This window comes from Rhinolophus sinicus, chromosome 3 (genome assembly GCF_057876585.1).
Source record: "Rhinolophus sinicus isolate RSI-liver-muscle chromosome 3, RSI-T2T, whole genome shotgun sequence".
Lineage (NCBI taxonomy): Eukaryota > Metazoa > Chordata > Mammalia > Chiroptera > Rhinolophidae > Rhinolophus > Rhinolophus sinicus.
Window position 1 is genome coordinate 66,049,986 of NC_142503.1, and position 20,015 is coordinate 66,070,000.

At 38.6% G+C, this 20,015-nt stretch overlaps 1 protein-coding gene and 1 long non-coding RNA gene across 2 annotated transcripts in view; one reads left to right on the plus strand and one right to left on the minus strand.

Annotated features, from left to right (window-relative positions):
• The window catches only part of CHD1 (chromodomain helicase DNA binding protein 1), a 72,749-nt gene extending 63,757 nt beyond the window's left edge, over window positions 1-8,992 (minus strand). Inside the window, exons 1-2 of the mRNA XM_019727925.3 lie at window positions 8,630-8,992; window positions 6,373-6,571 (exon numbers count right to left, since the gene is read on the minus strand). Of these exons, the coding sequence (XP_019583484.2) occupies window positions 6,373-6,425 (53 nt within the window). The 5' untranslated portion in view covers window positions 6,426-6,571; window positions 8,630-8,992. The remainder of the gene's footprint in view (window positions 1-6,372; window positions 6,572-8,629) is intronic.
• The window catches only part of LOC148758504 (uncharacterized), a 31,645-nt gene continuing 20,592 nt past the window's right edge, over window positions 8,963-20,015 (plus strand). Inside the window, exon 1 of the long non-coding RNA XR_016020704.1 lies at window positions 8,963-9,080. This is a non-coding gene — a long non-coding RNA (uncharacterized LOC148758504). The remainder of the gene's footprint in view (window positions 9,081-20,015) is intronic.

Here is a 20,015-nt window from a genome sequence, read left to right on the forward strand (position 1 = left end):
TGAGTAACTTGGGAAACAGTTTTTTGACTAGAAACTGTGAGACTAAATGTAACAGGAACTATACACTGTACAGAAACATTGTAACGTAGTTGGTAAATTTGTTCTGGGAGTATGGCTTAAAAATTCTGAAGCTGCTTTACTTATTTACTGTGGCTGGAGTACATGGATGGTACACGGTGGCAGCCAGGTCTCTCTGATGGAAATGGAAGTTATAAAGGAGCAAAAAAGGAAGGTTAGGATGAATCCTATAGTACAGAATTAGAGTTGGAGACGTCAGTACAAACTCATGTTCACCTTACATAGATGGACAGATACAGAAACAACTATAGATATGTAGGTACACATGGTTTAGTATACCTATATTACCTAGCTCTGTCCGCTCTGTCTGCTGAGATGGCCTAGAAACAGTGACACCTGAGTAGGAACAACCATACCCAGCACCCAAATCTTGGTTTCTGATATCCTTTACCCAACAAAAGGAATCAGGGTTCCTTGGAGAAATCGATGATTCTACGGCAAAATGATAGGAGGGTCTAAAAAAACACATAAGCCAACTTGAAAGAGAGCTCCCAATGGGCAAGCCTAGAACAATTTAAGCAACAAAATAAAAATCTTATTGAATTATAACCCAAAGTATCAAATACATAGGTCTATGCTTATATAAATGAATGATTGAATGGGGGACAAATGAGCTCTTTACAGAAGAATTCCATTTAATATATGTATATACACCGCCCCCCCAACAGAAGATGGAACTTAATTCGCACCCCCCTACTCCCACCCACTTGAGTAGGCTAGACAGTGACTTGCTTCCAAAGAATACAGTACAAAAAAGGAAAAACAATCAACTTTACAGTGGAAAAACCTGGCAAATACTACCTTAGCCAAGTGATGATGGTTAACATCACAGTAATGCCATATAGAGGTCATGCTCCCCACACAATGTGACTAGAAGAGCACTTCTCTGTGATATTCTTTCTAAAAACTGATAACCCGTTTATTCTAATAAAAATATGAGGCAAATCCATTGGGGGACAGACTACAGGATACCTAACCTGAACTCTCAAGACTGTTAAGGAAATCAAGGAAAGACTTAGAAACTCTCACAGACCAAAGGTCACTGGAGAGAGCTGACAACTAAATGCAACATGTACCAGTACCCTTGATTGAATCCTGGAATAGAAAGAGCACACTAATGGAAAAACCAAGGAAATCCCAGTGACGTCTGGAATTTAGTTAATAGTCTTTGCAAAAATATTTTTAAAAATAGCTATAAACCTTGTTTCCCCTTTTAGCAAGTGGGAACCATTAATACTATGTACATCACAGGAGTTTTGTGAGGATAAACTGTGATAAATTCATGTAATACACTATGAACTATGTATCATATCTGGCTCAGTAAGAGTAAGAGCTCAGTAATTATTGGTTGCCATTATTGATTTTAGAGAAATTAAATGTAATTCAACCTCTTGCTGGCATGGCCTATGATACCATTTTTTGGGGGATTCCCCAAAAATAAAAAGCATGTGTAATAAAAACAGCATCAATAACAAAAAAGAACAAACAGCAAGGTACTTAACGACTCCAGGTAAACAGCTCCATATAAATACATATAAATTTAATATGAAAACAGATCACTTGGGAATACAGTTAAAATGAAGATTCTGATCTAGTGTGTATGGGGTGCGGCCCAAGGTTTTCCATTTGGACAAGCTCCCAGGTGATGCCCATGCTGCTGGACCACAACTGGAGCTGCAACTTTTCTACTGCTTTTAAATTTTCCATAAAAAATGTAAATCGAAAGTCTTCTCCGTCTATTCTTTCTCTTTGCCACAAAGAAGTACTTTTATTTTTAAACACAGAACTGTTAGCATATGTAAGCCGCCAATTATCAAGATCTTAAATAAGCAACTACTTAGGCAGTACTGAAAACGGGCAATTACACATTAATGTTTGCCTCCACCTTATCTCATGCCTGTGTCAATAAAAGTAATGTCTTTGAAAGTCAAACCATATACAATTCTCTTATCCTTACCAGTTAAAAGTCTAAATATTTTGCAGTAATCTACATTAACCACAATCCTAGGAAATTCTGTGAAAATTTTAATTTAGTAAATTCTATTTGAAGAGAGTGTAACCTATTACTGACGCTCCTGCTTAACAGTTTCAGTTTTCCAAGCATAAGAAATGATCTTAGATGATCTTAGATTCAGTACCATGTAAAGGTTATGTGAGGAAAGAAAAAACTAATAGGAAAAGATGAAGAAAGCACATATTGAACTGAGAAATAGGAATTAACAAAAAATGAGATGGAAAAGTCATACTTTCCTGCAATTAATGACATCACAGGAAATTTTAAAAACCAGTTCCCTTAACTCAATGATTTCTTGCCATTCTGGCTTTGTAATTTCACATTTTTCTGCTTCTTTAAAATGTTTCTTAGCACAAACTTTTGAAATTTAAGAATGAATTGACTTTTTTTAAAACTCTGAGGTAACCGCAAAGCAAACTCAGGAAACACCATTTTAACTGATACTGCCTTTAAAATTTGTTCAAATTTATTTAGTGAAAAACTAACTGATTATGATGGCAAGAAATCTTTCTGATATGTGTATACATAAAAGCAATGTTTCCAAAAATGGTATATCATAGTGGTATTCAACAGGACACGAAAAGACAGATGGTGAAAACTATGGTCTGTGTTCAATTTAACTTTGATTTGGTGTGCCTTAAATTTAACAGGTCATTTAGAACATAGGGCTTCTCAAAAACCTTTAAAAAGCCTTTTAAAGACTGAATTTGTAAAAAGGAGATTTTCGTTTACATTTCCATTGATCCTATTTCCTACTCACTGCCTACCCTAAACACTTTAAAAGTTGAGATCCAAAGATTCTTGAATCATGGAACAGTAATAAAATATTTTCTATAAGCCAAGGGAATTTAAGTGCAACATAGTGTTTCTGTAAGTAAATATAAAATTTACACATATATATTTAAAACACATATAAATATATTAAATCAAGCATCATTAATGCTTTAAAAAGCTATAATAAAAAAATGAAAAGAATTCTAAAAATCAAGGTCAACAATGATCAAGTGACAGCTACCGATTAATTCTAAATGGCTAAGAACATTATTACACAACACCAAATAAGTTCCCTCACTCTGTAAGAATATTTCAAGAGCAAAATATATAGAATAATTTAATTAAGTGATTCAAATAAATTCTCAAATTTACATGGACTAACTTACATTACTGAAAATTTAATCTACAGGCAAGCAGAGAGATTCTTCTGAGTATTAAGCATGTATCAATCATCTAAAAATTAGCAAAATGTAACTGTATTTCTGGTCTTTACCTATAAATTTATTCCTGAAGTAAATCATCATTCAAGACAACTTTAAAATGAAAACTGTCTAAGTAGGATTTGAAAAACTTGGTTGCAAATAACAACGTAACTATAAATCCACACAGCTGAGAAATGATGCTGTGAAATCTTCCAGTAGTATCTTTAGAAAGCTTAACTTCAGTTATATAATAAACTTTGTGCTGAGTTGAAACTGATGTACAGGTGCATCCTGACCCACATTTCTTAGTAAATAAGTTTCAAAATTGACAGTTACAGCATAGGCAAAGAGACATTTTCCTGTGTATTCTTCTTCCTTTCAGTCAGTGGTTATAGAGAACTTTCCACATGGAAAGAATTAAAAAAAACAAAAACATTTTTTAATAGAAAGCTAATTACACCCACCAAAAATGCCAAATGACTTCTTGCTTAATTCTATCTCATTTCATAAACTTCCACAAAGGAAATAAAAAATCTGAAGGAAAAATACATTTAAAAATTGTAGCCAATAAAAATCCAATTTACAATGTTTAACACTTTTAAAAGCAGAGCATATCTCGCCTCTCATCATTCTTTATTAATATTCATAGTAAGGTAACTTTTGTTGTTTGTTTTTGCAAGAAAAGTCCTGTATCTATAAAAGTCACCTCCTTACTTTTTATTAAAAGCAGAGCATATCTCTCCTCTCATCACTCTTTATTAATATTCATAGTAAGGTAACTTTTGTTGTTTGTTTTTGCAAGAAAATTCCTGTATCTGTAAAAGTCACCTCCTTACTTTTTATATTAAGCACAATCTCCCTTCTCTGTACTGTCTTGTTATGAAAGCTTGGGGACATGGGGGAAGAACCTGAGGTTTAGTAACAATGACAGCAGAGCAAAGGAAAAGGATAGCATAACAGCAGTAAGGAAGAAAATGAAAGCAAAACAGAAGCAGGTCCTCCTGATAAACACCAAGGCAGTTGCAAGAACTAGATAACAACCACACTTCTTAGAAGGACATAAAACCCGTGTGGGAGAAATACTAGTTTAGAATAATGAGGGAATATGTTTTGCAATTATTTAAAATGAGCATGCTTTGTAAAAGAGTCCTATAAGTAAATCTGATTTCACAGTTTAATTTTTTTCACCTATACTATCAAATTTCACTTACTACTGTACTCCCCTTTGCTTTAGATATGGAAGCAAAATAAAAGATTACTATTAATAAAGCAGGTAATGGGTCAGAATATAACAGTATGTGATCACTTTGCATACTCAACTAGAGGATTTGCTCTCAAGAGTCTTATTTCCTATTTTGTGGGTAATTTGGTTCCTGTGTTTCCTCTAGATATTTCTACCTATTAACCATTTCATTGGTCACTAACGAATAAGAATGTGGACAATGTGACTATGATTCACTTACTAGTCAATATACCTATAGAGATTTGAATCAAAGCTGAGATTCAAGTTTTCTAATTTAGCATCTCAACTCGGATAATTCTAGTCAAACTCTGTTGTCTGATACCTTATTATATACTTTATAAAGCAGTAGGATGAAACTTCAAAATCATTTAGTGCAACTCTTCTTATCTTACAGCTAGTAAATCATTCAGAGAACTAGTGCAGAGATAGTATCAACTAAGATTTTATAACTCCTGGTCCAATACTTGTTCAACTAAATCATGCTGCTTTCCATAACCGCTCCTTTTTCTCTATGATGTTCTTGTTTATCTAACCAGTTGGCCTGTGAAAGCTGATAAAGTATATCTAGCATGACCAGAAAATCCCTAGTCTCATCTCAGGTCAAATGCATAAACCACTGCTTCATTTTCTATCCAACATTTTTTCTGAAACCCTCTTAACTGACAACACTTTTCCTATTTTTTGTCCATCACTGTAATTAGTGTTTCCGTTATGTAGTATACTGCATGCTACATGAAACACGATGTTAATTACAATAAGCAAATATTGAGTGCTCACTGTATCAGGAACTATTTTAAGCCCTTTATATGTAGCATCTCACTTAATCCTGAACTGCAAGTAAAATAAATAATACTGTAATCTTCATTTTATAATCCCCATTTCAAAGTCTCTGAAGTTAAATAATTTGCCCTAATTCACACAGCTAATAAGTAGAACTGGAATAAGTAATCAGGGAGACTGACTCCAACGTCCATAATCCTAATCTCTACATGTGGTAAGTGCACATATAACTACATAGATTGTATTATTACTAATGTGCAAATAACTCACACTTGGGGTCTACAAAAGAATTTAATGACTGTAGTTAAAGAGGTTTCTCACACATTAAAATAGCTTATTCTTATAAACTATATCTTCTTTGCAAAGACACAGCCCAAGTAAGAACTCTTATTCATACATAATAAAAACTCAAATTTGAAAGAAAATATAGGAAAAAAGCATTACAGCAATACTTTAACAAATGTCCGTATCAGCATTGTCCAAAACAACTTTTTGCAGTGATGGAAATGTTTTCTATCTGCACTGTTCATCATGGTAGCCATGAGTGATTACTAAGCATTTGAAATGTGTCTAGTGGGACTGAGTAACTGCATTTTGAATACTTTGTAATTTTACTTAAATTTAAATAGCCATATGTGGCTAGTGGCTACTATATACTAGACAGCACAGGTACAGAAGACAATATGCCAGAAAAAGATGAGTATAGAAATTTTCATTGCCTTTATTTGGAGACTGTATTAATAGTCAAATCAATTTCAATGTCTATTTTTTTACTTGTTCTAGCTTCAATTATTACCCCAAACAATATAAGCCTCCATAGAGATTTAAGTAAGACAAACTTCCTATATTTAAATTCTTCTTTGTGTATCTCAATGGAAAAGAAATAATTAAACTCTGTATTATCAAAAAAACTTCATATATTAGAAACTTTTTAGTATTTGGATAGTTAAGAGGAAAAATCTGAATCAGAAAACTCTGCTGCCTATTAAGAAACTAAACAGAATCACACAAGTTTTCAATTCTCTTCATAATAAATACTTGATAATAAAGTGCTTACTTACCTTGATTCTCCACTACTGTTTCTAACACTTTCTTCATCACTGTGTCCATTCATTGTAAATATCAACAAGTTTTAAAATAAAATATAAATCTTCCCAGTTTAAAAGATGAATATAAATATTGACTCCTCCTTGAATATCAAAAATCACAGACGAATTTTCTTCAACATTCACAGGTTTCCTGGGACCCTTTCCGATGCACCTAAAAAAATACATTAAGAAAGTAAGAAAATGTCTTGTAGAGAAAAAGATAAAAGAAAGTCTATTTAGAACTTATACAAATCGATCTAAGCCACTTAGATTAGAGGTGGTTAAGGAAGGGGTAGGGGGTTTTACCCCAAATTTCCAGGCTTCTATTAATTGCATTACTGGCTACTAGAACTTATCATACCACTGCGTATTTTTGACAGAAGAAATTAAAATATTTGTGGAGTGATAAATCTTTTAGACTAATTGCAACTATGTAGCAATACGTAAATATACTGTAACAGACAACTAAAGCAAAGTGGCAGTATATAATATATACATACATCTCAACAATAGAAAGTGTAGTCTTATTAAATATTGGTCAAACAAATGAAGTGAGGAGGAAAAAGGTTATCTTTAATCAAGCACTAATTACTATCATGAAGAACTTCATATACTCAAGTGAGGGAAAGTTTTCAAAATGCTCACATGAGAATAGAATAAAAAGGTGTCCTATAATCTTAAAAAAATGCATAGGTCAAAATAAATATGATCTTTCACAGGTAAGCAGATAATGAACTGAAAAAAAAATTTAAACAGCATTTATCCAGTTTGGACTTGCAGTGATTCCATTTTTAAATAAAGTAATAGAACATGCACTATGATATTTTAAGTAGGGGGTCTGAGGCAAAAATCATGGACCAAGACACAACTTTCCACCTTTCAAGATTTTAACACAACACTGGAGAGTCACCTACAAGCCATCCACGAATAAACAAAGGAGATCTCTGGCAGGGGAGGGAGAGGAAGAAGCGGGGGAAGGAGACGTCAGATCCTTCCCCAGCCAGAAAGTACCGAGAGCTGACTGAGAGCAGAGCTGTCCTCCGACCTCAGCAAAGAGAATTCACTCCTACGAATATTTCCATTCCACCAAGAAAGAGGGGAAAACAGGCCGCTGACAACTCAATCATAGCAAACTCTGCATCTAGATCGGGATTTTAATTCTCCAGAGACTACAGTCCAGTAGATTCTGCAAGAACTGGTTATCCAGAAAGTAACTCTTCCACGCAACATTTATTCCTAATGCTGAATACTCATTCTCACTAGTCAAAGAGCTTTACTGTTAAACAAGTCTTAAAAATCTAGTTATTCTACCAAACTGCCTCTTTCCTGAAAAGTCTCTCTTTTGAGAAAGTTCACTCCTCTTTTGGTTCTTTACTTTCACCACCTTTCGTCCCTCAAAATGGCTTTCTCTGTGTACTGTAACTTCCTTTCCTCCCCTCATCTTTCTTTTGCGAATAAGTCCTCCTCTGAGACCCTTCTCAGAACCAGAAGTTCTGAAGCTCCAAGCGCACGCAGCTCTCTCCTGTCTTTCAAGCGTCTTAACAATGACTCTACCCTAAATCGTTAAACCTCTTCAATCCTCCTCTATGCCCTCGTCTTTTAACAGTTGCTTTGCTTCTGTTAAGTTTTCGAAGCGGTACGCGATAGGAGGTTGGAAACCTTCCTCCCCCCTCATCCCTCCATCGCTCTTTCGCTCCTATCAGCCTCCCAGCTGAACGCACCCACCCCCACCCCCACCAACCCTGCGCGCCTGCCTCCCAGGGCCTCCATCCCGGTCCCGGAGTCTCTTCCCGCCTCAAACTTCCCGCAGACCCGCCCCGCGCCCTCCCAGGCTCGCCCAGGCCGCCGACCCCTCCCCCTACCCTCCCCACGTGCAGGGAGCCCGTGTAGCGGTGGGACCCACGCACCAGCCAAACGCACGCCACTCGTGCCTCGCTGCTCTCCCCCTCGCGGGCCCGCCAGCCCCATGCCGAGGCCCCGGGTCGACCGCCCAGCTGCCCGCCTGTCCGCGGGAGGATACGCTCCGCGGCGCCGGCCTCCGCTCTCCACTCACACGCCCCCTACGCGCCGAGTCCGTCCGCCGCCACCCGCCCTCGCAGAGCCGCCCCGGCCTTCACCCGGCGCCCGGCCGCTGGGCCGCCGCCCGGACACCGCGCCGCCTCCGCCCTCCGCCTGGCCGGTTCCCGTCCTCCCCGCCACATCCTGACCCTCCTGCCGCCCCCTTTCTTACCCGCTGCCGTGCAGGCTTCGCGGGGCGGAGGGAGCCGACTAAGATCAGCGGCCTCCCCCGCGCCCGGGCCCGCGGTCGCCGCCGCCGAGTGAGTCCTCGGGCTCCGGGCGTCTCGGGGTAAGCAGGAGTCCGTGAAGGGGAGGGGGAAGGGGAAAGACGCGGAGGGGAAGGGGAAGCCCCGGCCCGCGGCACCAACGCGCGATCCCCTGCGGAGCGGATCCAACAATCAATTCATTATTGAAGCACCAACGGCTAGAGCAGCAATAGCGAGAAGTAATTAGCCGTCGTCGTCGCCGCGGCCACGCGCGCGCTCCCGCTCTCGCCGTTTATCGGCTCCCGGCAGCCGCCATGACGCTGAGAGAGCGAGCGCAACCGTCTCCGTCGTAGCCACCTCCGCCTCCGCCGCCGCCACCGCCACCGAGGACGCAGTCGCCTCCGCCTCCCGCGCGACGTAAGCTCCTCTGCTCACTCCCCTTCCCTACTCTGCGCGAGACAGGCGGGCGAGCGAGCGGGGGCGAGCACGCCGAACCCTTCGTACTGGCGCGCGGGCGGTGGGAGGGGCTGCGTTTTGGAGTCGTGGGGCGTAGGAAGAAAGCGATTGGTGCTGACGGAGCGAGTGCGCGCACGCGCATTGATGGGAGCGCGCACGCCGACCGCGCAGAGGCCGTCGGACTCTGGCCACGGCCGTGGGCCGCTGATCCTTTCTTGGGTGCCCTCCCTTAGTGGCTCTGAGTTGAGTTCCGGGAAGTGGGAGCTACACGCTCGCTCCGTGTGGGTATGGACGCTACTGCAATTCGGGACGGTTGCGCAAGGATGTCGCGGCGGAGAGACTGAGAAGAAACCGGGGAAGCAGGGGAGTAGGGAGATGCTGAAGATTATGATGAGGTTCGGGGAACCGCAGACGGGTCGCAGTGGATAAGCCGAGAGGGCCAAGTCATGCATGGGGTCCAGTCGCCCAGGCGTCGGCTGCGCCTGATCGCGTATCCTAAGAGGCGGGGAGGGGGCTGCCGCGTCACACCAGACAGCCTGGGAAGCCAACTGTTTGGCAACTGTGGTCACCTCCCGCCGCCTCCTACGCTTAAACGACCTGAGTCCGAGGCTCCTTGTGGGACTAGTCCCCCTTGTGGGCGGGGCACCTGAGGAGAGAAAATAGAGAGCAAGTTGTTGACGTCCTGTGCCACTTTTGGTTCATTTGTGGGTAGCTCAAGCCTGGTTCAGGGGAAAAAAAAACAGCAACAACAAAACTTTTACAACCTTTCTAGGTTCCCTCCCTGGAGGGCGAGGTCGAGGGTGTGGTGCAGAATCGCAACAAAAAAGTAATTCGAGGGAAGTTAGTAACTGTCTCAGTTTAACGTGCTGCAATTTAGTTGACGGTTTCTTTCATAACTAACTGCAGGCCTCAGATACAACTTTTAGAAGGGTCGAAGGAAACACTGTCACAGTTTCAAGCATGATGGTGTCCTGCTTCACTTTTTGAAAGCATTTTTTTAAATAAAATCTTTTACACGTCACTATTTTTCTGATCCACTGGTCAATCTTGAATCACTCAAAGTTAATAATTTTTGAAACCTTCTAATCCCATTCTTCAGTTATTTGATTTGGTGTAAAGGTCCACCGTTCAAGTCAGATGAGTTTGTGGTAATTGCATTCCCAAAATAATTACTTTCAACGTGTGGGAAATATTCAAGTTTTAGTCTACCACCTGTTTAAACAGTTTAGTTCAAAGCCTTCAAAAAGATCTCAAAACAATTCCAAATATGTGTTAGTTATATGGAAAGGTATTTATACCCTTGAGTAGGGGAAGGCAAACCGGAACTGTATGCTAATTTTTAATAAGCTTTAAAAATATGATAAAGGTGCCTTAGTGATAGGAACTCCCTGTATCTCCTACTGGTTTCTTTCTTGGATTATTAGAGTGATAAGTAAAAAAAATAAACCCCAGAAAAGCAGTAACCATGGGAGATAAAGGCTTGTAATAGAAGTATTAGATAAAATCTTCAAATATATTTATACTACATTTTTATCATTACTTTATGGATATAATCTACGCTTTCTGAAAATACATGTCAACCTTTTTAAACTACTGATTTGCCATTTGAATGTGATATGCTACGTATGTGATACACTTGGAGATTTATATATCTGGTAAAATCCTGATATACTTTATGACTCCACAGAATTTTAGAATAACTTGAGAATGTGGAGAAATAACAAGGTAAGTGAAAAACTGGGACAATTTTTTTTTTTTTTTTTACCATTTGTTATCTGCAGTTAAATTCTCAGTTTCATTTTGTTTGAATAAGCTGTCTTTTTCTCAACCTATTAGTACTACACAGTAGAAAAACAGTTGATAATTTCAACACATGACTTGTAAAAAATCCCTGAGAATTAACATCAATCAGGAGGTCTTTATTGTCTGATTTCTCATTTGGGAAATTTCGTATTCTTTGAAAAGAATATTACTTTTACAAAATCTAGGACCCACTTTGTGGGTTCTTAATTCTACTAGGGCTAGTTACCAATGGATACTCTTAGGTGGAGATAGAGAACTGTGTATCCATAATTGTGAGATTTGTAACAAAGTTAATGATAACTCTGCTTCTCTGTTAATGTTTGGATGCCAACATAGGATATTAATTCCATAATTATGTTGCTTAAAGAATTTGCATATGAGAAACTGCTAAAACAATCAAAATAGTATTAAAATACCCTGGAATCTGAACCTATGACGACATCATCTCCCAGGTCATTGCCAAACAGAGGAAGAGCTTCCCAAATATGATACTTACATTTACAAAGTCCTCTATAACTAGAACCCATAAATCCCAAATTACTTTAGTGAAAATTTACTGTAATCATAAAATTTATAGGAGAAACAAGCAATGGTTCTCAGTATTGAGCAGGGGGCAGGAGTCAGTCATCTAGGAAGTTTTTTCCTAACTACACATGCCTGACACTTCCATTCCTCCCCTCTTCTATGCAGAATGTCGAGGTTCTAGGTAATGTTTGGAAAAAATTTCTAGGTTGTTCTGATATCCATCAACAGCTCATCTACCTTGTTTATGGCCACGGTGTTGGGATTTTTACTAGTAAATTCTTGAATCACAAGTTAAATTTCAAATGGAAAGTTCTTCCAGATGATACTAAGAGGCAACTATATATACAATCTACTAGGCATTAAGTGGATACAAAGGTTCTACTTTCTCTGCTTACAAAATTAAGTGTGCACACAGAGTAAAACAAAAAAGCAGCTAACCTCAAAATACCAAATTGGTGCATTGATGCTATATCATTTCTCCCCCACATCCTTTATTTACTGTCCATGTATATTTTCTTCAGCTTTTATTCTTAATCCCCACTACTTTGTTTATTTAGGCCTTATTTTCTGTACATTCCCTCCAGCTCACCCTGTAGGTTTCCTTCAGATTTGAAATCTTCTGAAATTACTTCCCAGCTTTGAATGCATATGTTTAAATATACCACATATATTTGCATACATAATATTTTTATTACTTAGTCTTTTCACAGTTTGACCCCAGCATCTCCTCCCATTCTTAGCAGACACTTGACTCTCTAGCCACATATTTCTTCAGGTTATTGGCAAGATATCTCTCATTTTAAATGTATATAGTCCATCTATCTTATGAATCAATCTCTTGTAGGTTTGTTTAAGTAAATTGTCAAGAACCGTTTGAGTGCCCTGAGACAATTGTACTGACACACTGTGAAACGTCACACAGCTTTTTTACCTCCCTTTTAGGACATCAAATTGTGTATCCTGTAAGTGCAGCATGTCATTGTATTGTAATAAAGCATTTGTTTTCATACTGCATTGTGAGTTTCTTGAGCGCAGACTGTGTGTACCCAGTGCAGTATATTGACGTACATTCAATAAGTTGCATACCAAACATTCTGCTGGGGCTGAGGAGAGAGGATTATAATATAGCAAAAACAGGCACTTTCAATAGCCAAAGTTTAGTGCAGGAAACAATCACACTGCAAAATCGTAACAGAAAAAATGGTATGAAGAAGCTTGTAGTACTGTGAGAATTCATAATGGAGAGCCCTAGTCAGAAAAGTCTCCCCAGAGGAAGTGACATGGTTTAAGAATTGAAAAAATTGTATAAATTGGTCAAAATGGAAATGAGCTTTCCAGGTAAAATAAACAACATAGGCAAAATTTCTGGGGCCAGAGAGATGATGTCAGCTTGCATCCCAGTTTACCAAGGTAGGCCTTTTTTACTTTCAGAAGTGCCCTGATTTGGATGATAAATTACATTGTCACCATATCTGTAAGGGACTACAGGAAACATAGTACTACTGGAACAGACTAAACTGAGGAAAATGAAGCTGCACAGGGGCTAGGCTATTCAGGGACTAACGGTAAGGAAAAGAAGTAGGTTCTTTCCTTGGAACAAGTGGAAACCCTTGAAGGATTTAATACTGGGTGGTAATGATGGAATTTGCAAATTGAAGATTTTACTGTAGCTGTAAATTCCAGAAAAGATTAGAGGCTGGTGAAAGTAGATACAATATACTTAAATGAATTAGGAGAAGGCTAAAAGATTAGAAATAACATGATGGACCAAGGTAGTGCTACAGAAGTGGAGAGAGTAGATAAGGAAGGACATCACAGGATTTGTTAATGTAATTGGATTCAGAGGACAAGGAGGGAAGCTCTACACAGTGGAATGAAATGGAGCTTAATGGTGATGACATCCACTTGAGTGGTAATAAGTTTGAAGATGGGTAGGTGTGACTTAAATTTAGGGCTTATTTCTGATTCTTTTGAATCATCCAAAGGACTTTTGGGTAGAAGTCTGGAGCTGAGAAGGGTGATCTAAAGTGAAATTAAAATCCGTTAAGTGTGTACGGAGAAATTACATAAGGCCTCGCGTATACACGAAGTAGACTTGGGAGACAGCCTAGGATTTTGTAGTAAAGAACTTTCAATTAATTTTGGCTAGGTACAGGATGATGAACAGGATAAGGAGTTGCAGATTTCAGAAGGGTGTTGTACAACGAGGGCAAAGGCATAAGTGCTTCAAGGAAGGAGTGGTGAGTAGTATCCTATTGCTGTTGAGAAGTCACGTGAAATAAGGCCTAAATAATATCCACTGGATTTAGTAACATGCTGGTCATCGGTTACTATAGCCAGAACTGTTTTGTTGGAATAATAGGTCCAGAAGCTAGATTGGAGTGGAATGTGATAAATGAAGAAATGGACTCAGTCTAAATTTCTCTTTCAGATGGTTTGACTTTGACTTGAGAGGGAATGTGAATTTGTTTGGGGAGGGTTGTGGATTTTTATTTATTTAGATGAAAAACTTACACTGCTGCAAAAATGAGGAGATGAGTTATCACTTTGTAAGGGGTGTAAACATCTTAACTATTACGTTGTTTTGTATACCAGACACTAATTAAAAAAAAAAAAAAAAAAGGAAATGCCCTTTTGAGAGAAGCATTTAGAGAAGAGTTAGCTATAAGAATTAGCTGACAGGATCAATATATTAATCATTCAAACAAGAAAATAGGTGAATGTTTTAAAAGCCTGATTTGGGAGTGAGATACCACTGTTTATAGTTAACGGCTATAGGTGGTCACTTAATTGGTGTGATTGGGTGTGTCTTTGAGCCTTGTACTTCCCACAGATATCTGTCTCATGCTCTACTAATATTTGAAAAGTCATTGGTAAACATCTATTTTAAAGCATATATTCCTGGGAAGAGTAATATGCTAAAGTGGTTCTTAGCTGTGCCACAATTTAGAATTACCTGAGGAGCTTTACATTAACAATGCTCAAGTGCTACCTCAAGAGATTCCATTCCATTGTTCTGAGGTGGGGTCTTGGCATATGCATTCTTTAAAAGCTTCCCTTTTTAAACGGTGATTCTAGTGTACCATTAGTATTGAAAAACTATGGAAATCATTGTATTAACACTGCATTGACTATAGCAGTTTAGAAGAAATGTGGAGGCAAGGACACTCATTTTGAAAATAGTGGTTACTGTTATAATGGGACAGAGGAAGATTTTTCTCCACGAGAAACCTTTGACAAACTGTGGAGTTATTTTTCGTTGTCACAATGGGGAGGGGGGGTTTGCTGCTGATATATAGTGGGTAGAGGTCAGGGATACTGCTAAAGATACTACAATGCATTGGATAGTCCACCACAGCAAAGAATTATGTGACCCAAAATGACAATCGTGCCATTGTTGAGAGAAACCCTACTATCAAAGATGGCAAAATCTAGGTAGTATTTTTTAATGAAATCTTACCTGGTGGGGGGTGTGGTTTGATAAGGGTGCTAATGAATGAGGATCTATTCTACCTAACAACTTAGCGTAAACTCAGCCTTGCTTAAAACCAGCAACAAAAGAGCCAATACATTTGCAGAACTAAGAAATGTGACTATCACAATAGACTACCTTATTTTCCTTGCTTTATATATATATATATATATATATATATATATATATATATAGAGAGAGAGAGAGAGAGAGAGAGAGAGAGAGAGAGAGAGAGAGAGAAATTATAGTGCAACTGAAACTCTTACTGTTGATGGGGGTGTAAATTGGTTATAGCCACTTTGGAAAATTTATAGGCGGTATCCATTATAGCTGGATTTATACCTATCTGATAATTTAGCAATTTCTCTCCTGAGTGTATATCTAAGAGAAATAAATGCAAGTGTCTCGTAAATGTGTTTTACATGAATGTTCATAGCAGTTTGATTCATTATGGCCTCAAACTGGAGCAAAGTGAAGCATATTCATACAATGGGATACTACCCAGCAATAGGAGAGAGTAAACTGCTAACACACAATAACAGGTGGATCTCATAGGTATTGTGTTGAGTGAAAAAGACACGAAAGAATTCATATTGTATAATTCCATTTATATGAAATTCAAGAACAAACAAAACTAATCGTGGCAAAAGAAGTCAGGATAGTCGTTAACTTCTCCGGGCATGGGTATTGACTTAGAAGGGGAATAGGGAGCCTTGGGTTGGAAATGGTCTATATCTTGATCTGGGTGGTGGTTATATGGTGTATACATACGAAAAACTTCATTGAGCTGAACATTTAAATTTTGTGAACTTTACATATGCTTTACCCTAATTTTTAAAAATTGGAAATTAGGGAAAAAACCAGGAAACCTAATTTTGGACTCTTTGAAGTCATCTCGACAGCTATTCAATACGTTCTCAATAAATATAAACAACTCTAAGGCATTATTTAGTGAAAATAAATTTTGGATTTGGTGTCAGACTTAGTTTTGAACCACAGCTTTATCCATTATTAGCTGTATGACATTGGGCAAGTCACATATAATCGGGATTTTGTGACTATGGAAGAACAGGAGGATCAGTGAGTTGAGAGAAGTACACAAAACTCTTTTATTTTTTAAAAATTTTAGCTTTGATTCATGATCTCCCACCACAGAAATATTACAGTCAAGGGTGGGCCATGTCAGCTATATATGTATTAGGTGCCTTCACGCCTGTGGCTTTAGCTAGGATGAACTACGGAACCCCATCTGGATCCATCCGATTGTCCTGAGAATTTAGATTTGGAATTGAGAAGGATTATCAGACAGCTGATCTGCTCTGGGAAACATGCAAAATTAGATCAGGGCAACCTTGTTTGAGAGCAGCACGTGGAGAATGAGAGTTATGTTGCAGAACAAGAATAATCTCAGATTACTTGTGGTGTCACTCAGTGCTCTAAATGTTATGACTCTCTGAAGTTGGTACTATTATCCCTAATTTACAGATAAGGAAACTGAGAAGCTTGACTAAAATAAGTGCTGAAGCTAAAGTAAAACCCAAGCAGTCTGACTCCAGAGTTGGTGCTTTCATGAAGCAGTGCTGACATGTCAAGCACAGATATAATAGTTGTCTTGGTTCCTAATAGCTTTCCAGTTCCTGATCTCGGTCCCCTGAGAAGGTCGAGTCTGCTCCCTATTTTTTAATTATTTATCATAATTTACAATAAAATTTCATGTTTGTTTAAGCTGACTTAAGTGGATTTTAGCCATTTGCAACTGGAAGGGTCCTGCTTCATTTTGCCTAGGAATGTGGTTGTGAATAACAAGATTTAGAGAAACAAACTGCTGAGTCAAGGCGGAGGGTAGCAGGTAATAAAGACTTCCCTGCCTTAAGGCGGGAACTTGTTACCTTGTGCTATGCAATAGAAAATCTTCCACTAAGGCTTTCGCCAATAATGTCTTAGACTGTATAGTCACTGAGGTAGGGCATTAGAGAACATGGTAGCCAAATATCAATAAAACGTCAAATGCATTGGTTTTACTGTATGTGGAGTTTGGAAAGTACATTAGGAAAGAGAAATCTAAACAAAGTTGCCTGATGAAAGTAGGTTGGAGCAAATTTGGCAATTTGACAATTATTGGAAGCCAGTTTGCCTTTGGTCTGAAAATATATAACCAGATCAAGAAATTACTGGAAGGGTTCATTGAATTGCAACATAATTTCTTTTTTGGCACCCTTGTTTCTAACAACTTTTTACATTGAATACCACAAAGTGAAACTTCAGTAATAGGAATAGGACTCTCAAGGAGGAGTAAATAATACAAAGGAACTCCAATTCCTCAGCTACCTCCAAAACATTTTCCACTGCCCATCCCCTTCCAGGCCTCACAAAAGTGTGATGATCCTTCTCATTGTCTCCCAATAGCCACTAGGATTGGAATGCACCACCTATTACTAACTGGCATACTGCAAGCTGCCATGCCCACTATTTCTCGTGTTTGCTTTGAGGCTAAAGCAGAGAACAATGAGGATAGGCAGAGTCCCAGCTGTTGCTAAGAAACAGAAGTCCAGAAGAATTGACAACTTAAGGAGAAACCTGACCCACTAAGGTCTTAAGCATTAGCTAAACACAAAAGGAATCTCCCTAAATGAAAATTGGCAGGCAATCAGCCACAGTAGAGCGTGCCATAAAACCCCAAAGTAGACTCAGACCACAGACTATCTTAACCCCTCAAGTACTTCCTGTTCTTGAGTACAAAAGAATCTGCACCAGCCAGAAGTGGGCACCCTTGCCACAAATGAACAACCTTTAGTGTCCATTGTCAGGAATGGCCCTGGAGGAGTCTGTAAAAAGAAATCCAAATTGGGTGCAGCCAGATTTTCCAATAACTGACTAGGACGTGGCTCAATTATCTCATTCCTTATGAGATTTCAAGGGCCTATTATTTACTATCCCACTCCAGCGGGTACAATATATACTCTAGTTGAGCTAGTCAAATTTATATTTAGTCCACAGATTGCAGAATTAATTCAAGTATTGCTTAGATGCTCTTTATATGCCTCTTCTCAGGCATATAATACATGAAAAACAGTGTTAAGATGGACAAAGGTTTTTCTCACTTGGAATTGAGAAAAAAAACTAGTTTGGGGGAGGGAGAAGAGAAATGAATAAGGAAATAAGGTTACAAATTGGGATGGATTCTGTAAAGGAAAGATAGGATATTACCAGAGAGGGTAAAGAGAGCAGTGAATAGAGCAGTAGGGTGTTCAGAGAAAGCTTTGAGCTGTAACTAGAAAAATGAGGTGGAGCCTATTGTAGGAAGAACAATGGGGAAAACAGGACAAGTGCAAAGACCCTGAGGTAAGAAGGGGTTTGTTACAGGTGATGAACTGAGGGCTACTATAGCTGAAGCATAGTGGGTGAGAAGTTGAGTAGATATTAGATTGAAGAGACAGTCAAGTCAAGGAACTTCCTTTGATCCAGAGCCTTCTGGGCTGTGGAAAGCAGAGGGATTTAATTCCAAATACAAGAGGATGCCATTGAATGTCATTCCACGAAAAAAAAAAAATAGCTAAACCTGATTTACTTTCTATGACATCTAGCTGCTAAAATGGATAGTAATAGTACGAGTGAAAGTGGTTCTCCACTCCCTAGCTCTCCACTTAAGGAAGCTATTCTATTACCGTATTTCCCCGAAAATAAGATCTAGCTGGACAATCAGCTCTAATGCGTCCTTTGGAGCAAAAATTAATATAAGACCTGGTCTTATTTTACAACAATATAAGACTGGGTCTTATCTAACAATATAATATAAGACCAGGTCTTGTATTAATTTTGCTCCAAAGGACGCATTAGAGCTGATTGTCCGGCTAGGTCTTATTTTCGAGGAAACATGGTGTATAATGGCTGTTAGGATTACAGGAGTAGCTTTGGAGCTGTAGAGAAGATGGAATCAAAATAAATTTGGGATGTAAAAGTCACAACATTTAAATTGACGTCCTCATTTACCATATATTAGAATCTAAATATGTTAATAAATAGCCATACAAGCGTATTACAGGTATGTGGAATGTGGAGATAAAAATAAAAAAGCTAGAAATGTTGAAGGTACAGTTGAGAGGGGATACTGTTTATTATAAATATTCAATATGATTTTCTTATAAAAATTGTATTTGGATAGGTAAATGTGTGTGTGTGTGTAAGCCTTGCTTTACTATGAAAAGGTTAGAGAGGTGTGTGGTGGTGGATAGAGGAAGTCAAAGATGGATTTTTTTTTTTTTTAAGTCGAAAATACTAATGTTTTTTGGTGAACTGGCATGAATAATAAGCAGAGAGTGAAATTTGATGTTGTGTAGTAGACAAATGGAATAACTGAAGATATTGAGAAGAGAAGATATAGGTATCAAGAGTTAGAATTGCCTATGATTGGAAAAATAATAGTCTTTCAATTTTAATAGAAAAGAAGGCTAAGAAGGTTGAGTACAGATGCAGGGAGGTTTGAATATTTGTTGGAAGGAAAATGAAGTAAATCCTCCCTAACAGTTTCTGTATTCATCATGACTTACAGAGTAGGCTCCTCAGCTGAAGATGGGTAGAGTGAAGGAGTCTGCGATAACAGAAGAAGAAAAGGGGGACATTTTTACCTCAGAAAATGTAAAGATGAACTTCCTAGGGAAGCATAGTAGGATTGCTAGGTTGGCTTCAGTGCTCATTTGCTGTCTGTGGTCATGACTTTAAAGAGAAATCAGTCACCTAATTGTATTATTTCTTTAATAAGTTGCTTGGGTCTCTGCCCAAAGAACCAAATAATTGAGTTTAAGAAGGTTTGGATTTTGCTATAATAATAAAAAGTGGTGTGTGGGGTGCTCAGTGGACTGGAGGTCTCTAAGAGGCTGAAAACTTATTGCCAAGCTAAAGTGAACTGGACAGATAGAAGGGGGTGGACTGAGTATGATGTTCAAAATTAACATTTCACAGGTAGTTCAGTTATCACTGCTTACATGGTCCAGTGTTAGTGAGGGTGTGAAATGAGGTTGAGTAATAGTCTTTGGAGGTGATGAAGTGACAGAATTAATTTTTTTTCCGGTTCCTTGTGTAAGGATTTTGCAAATTGC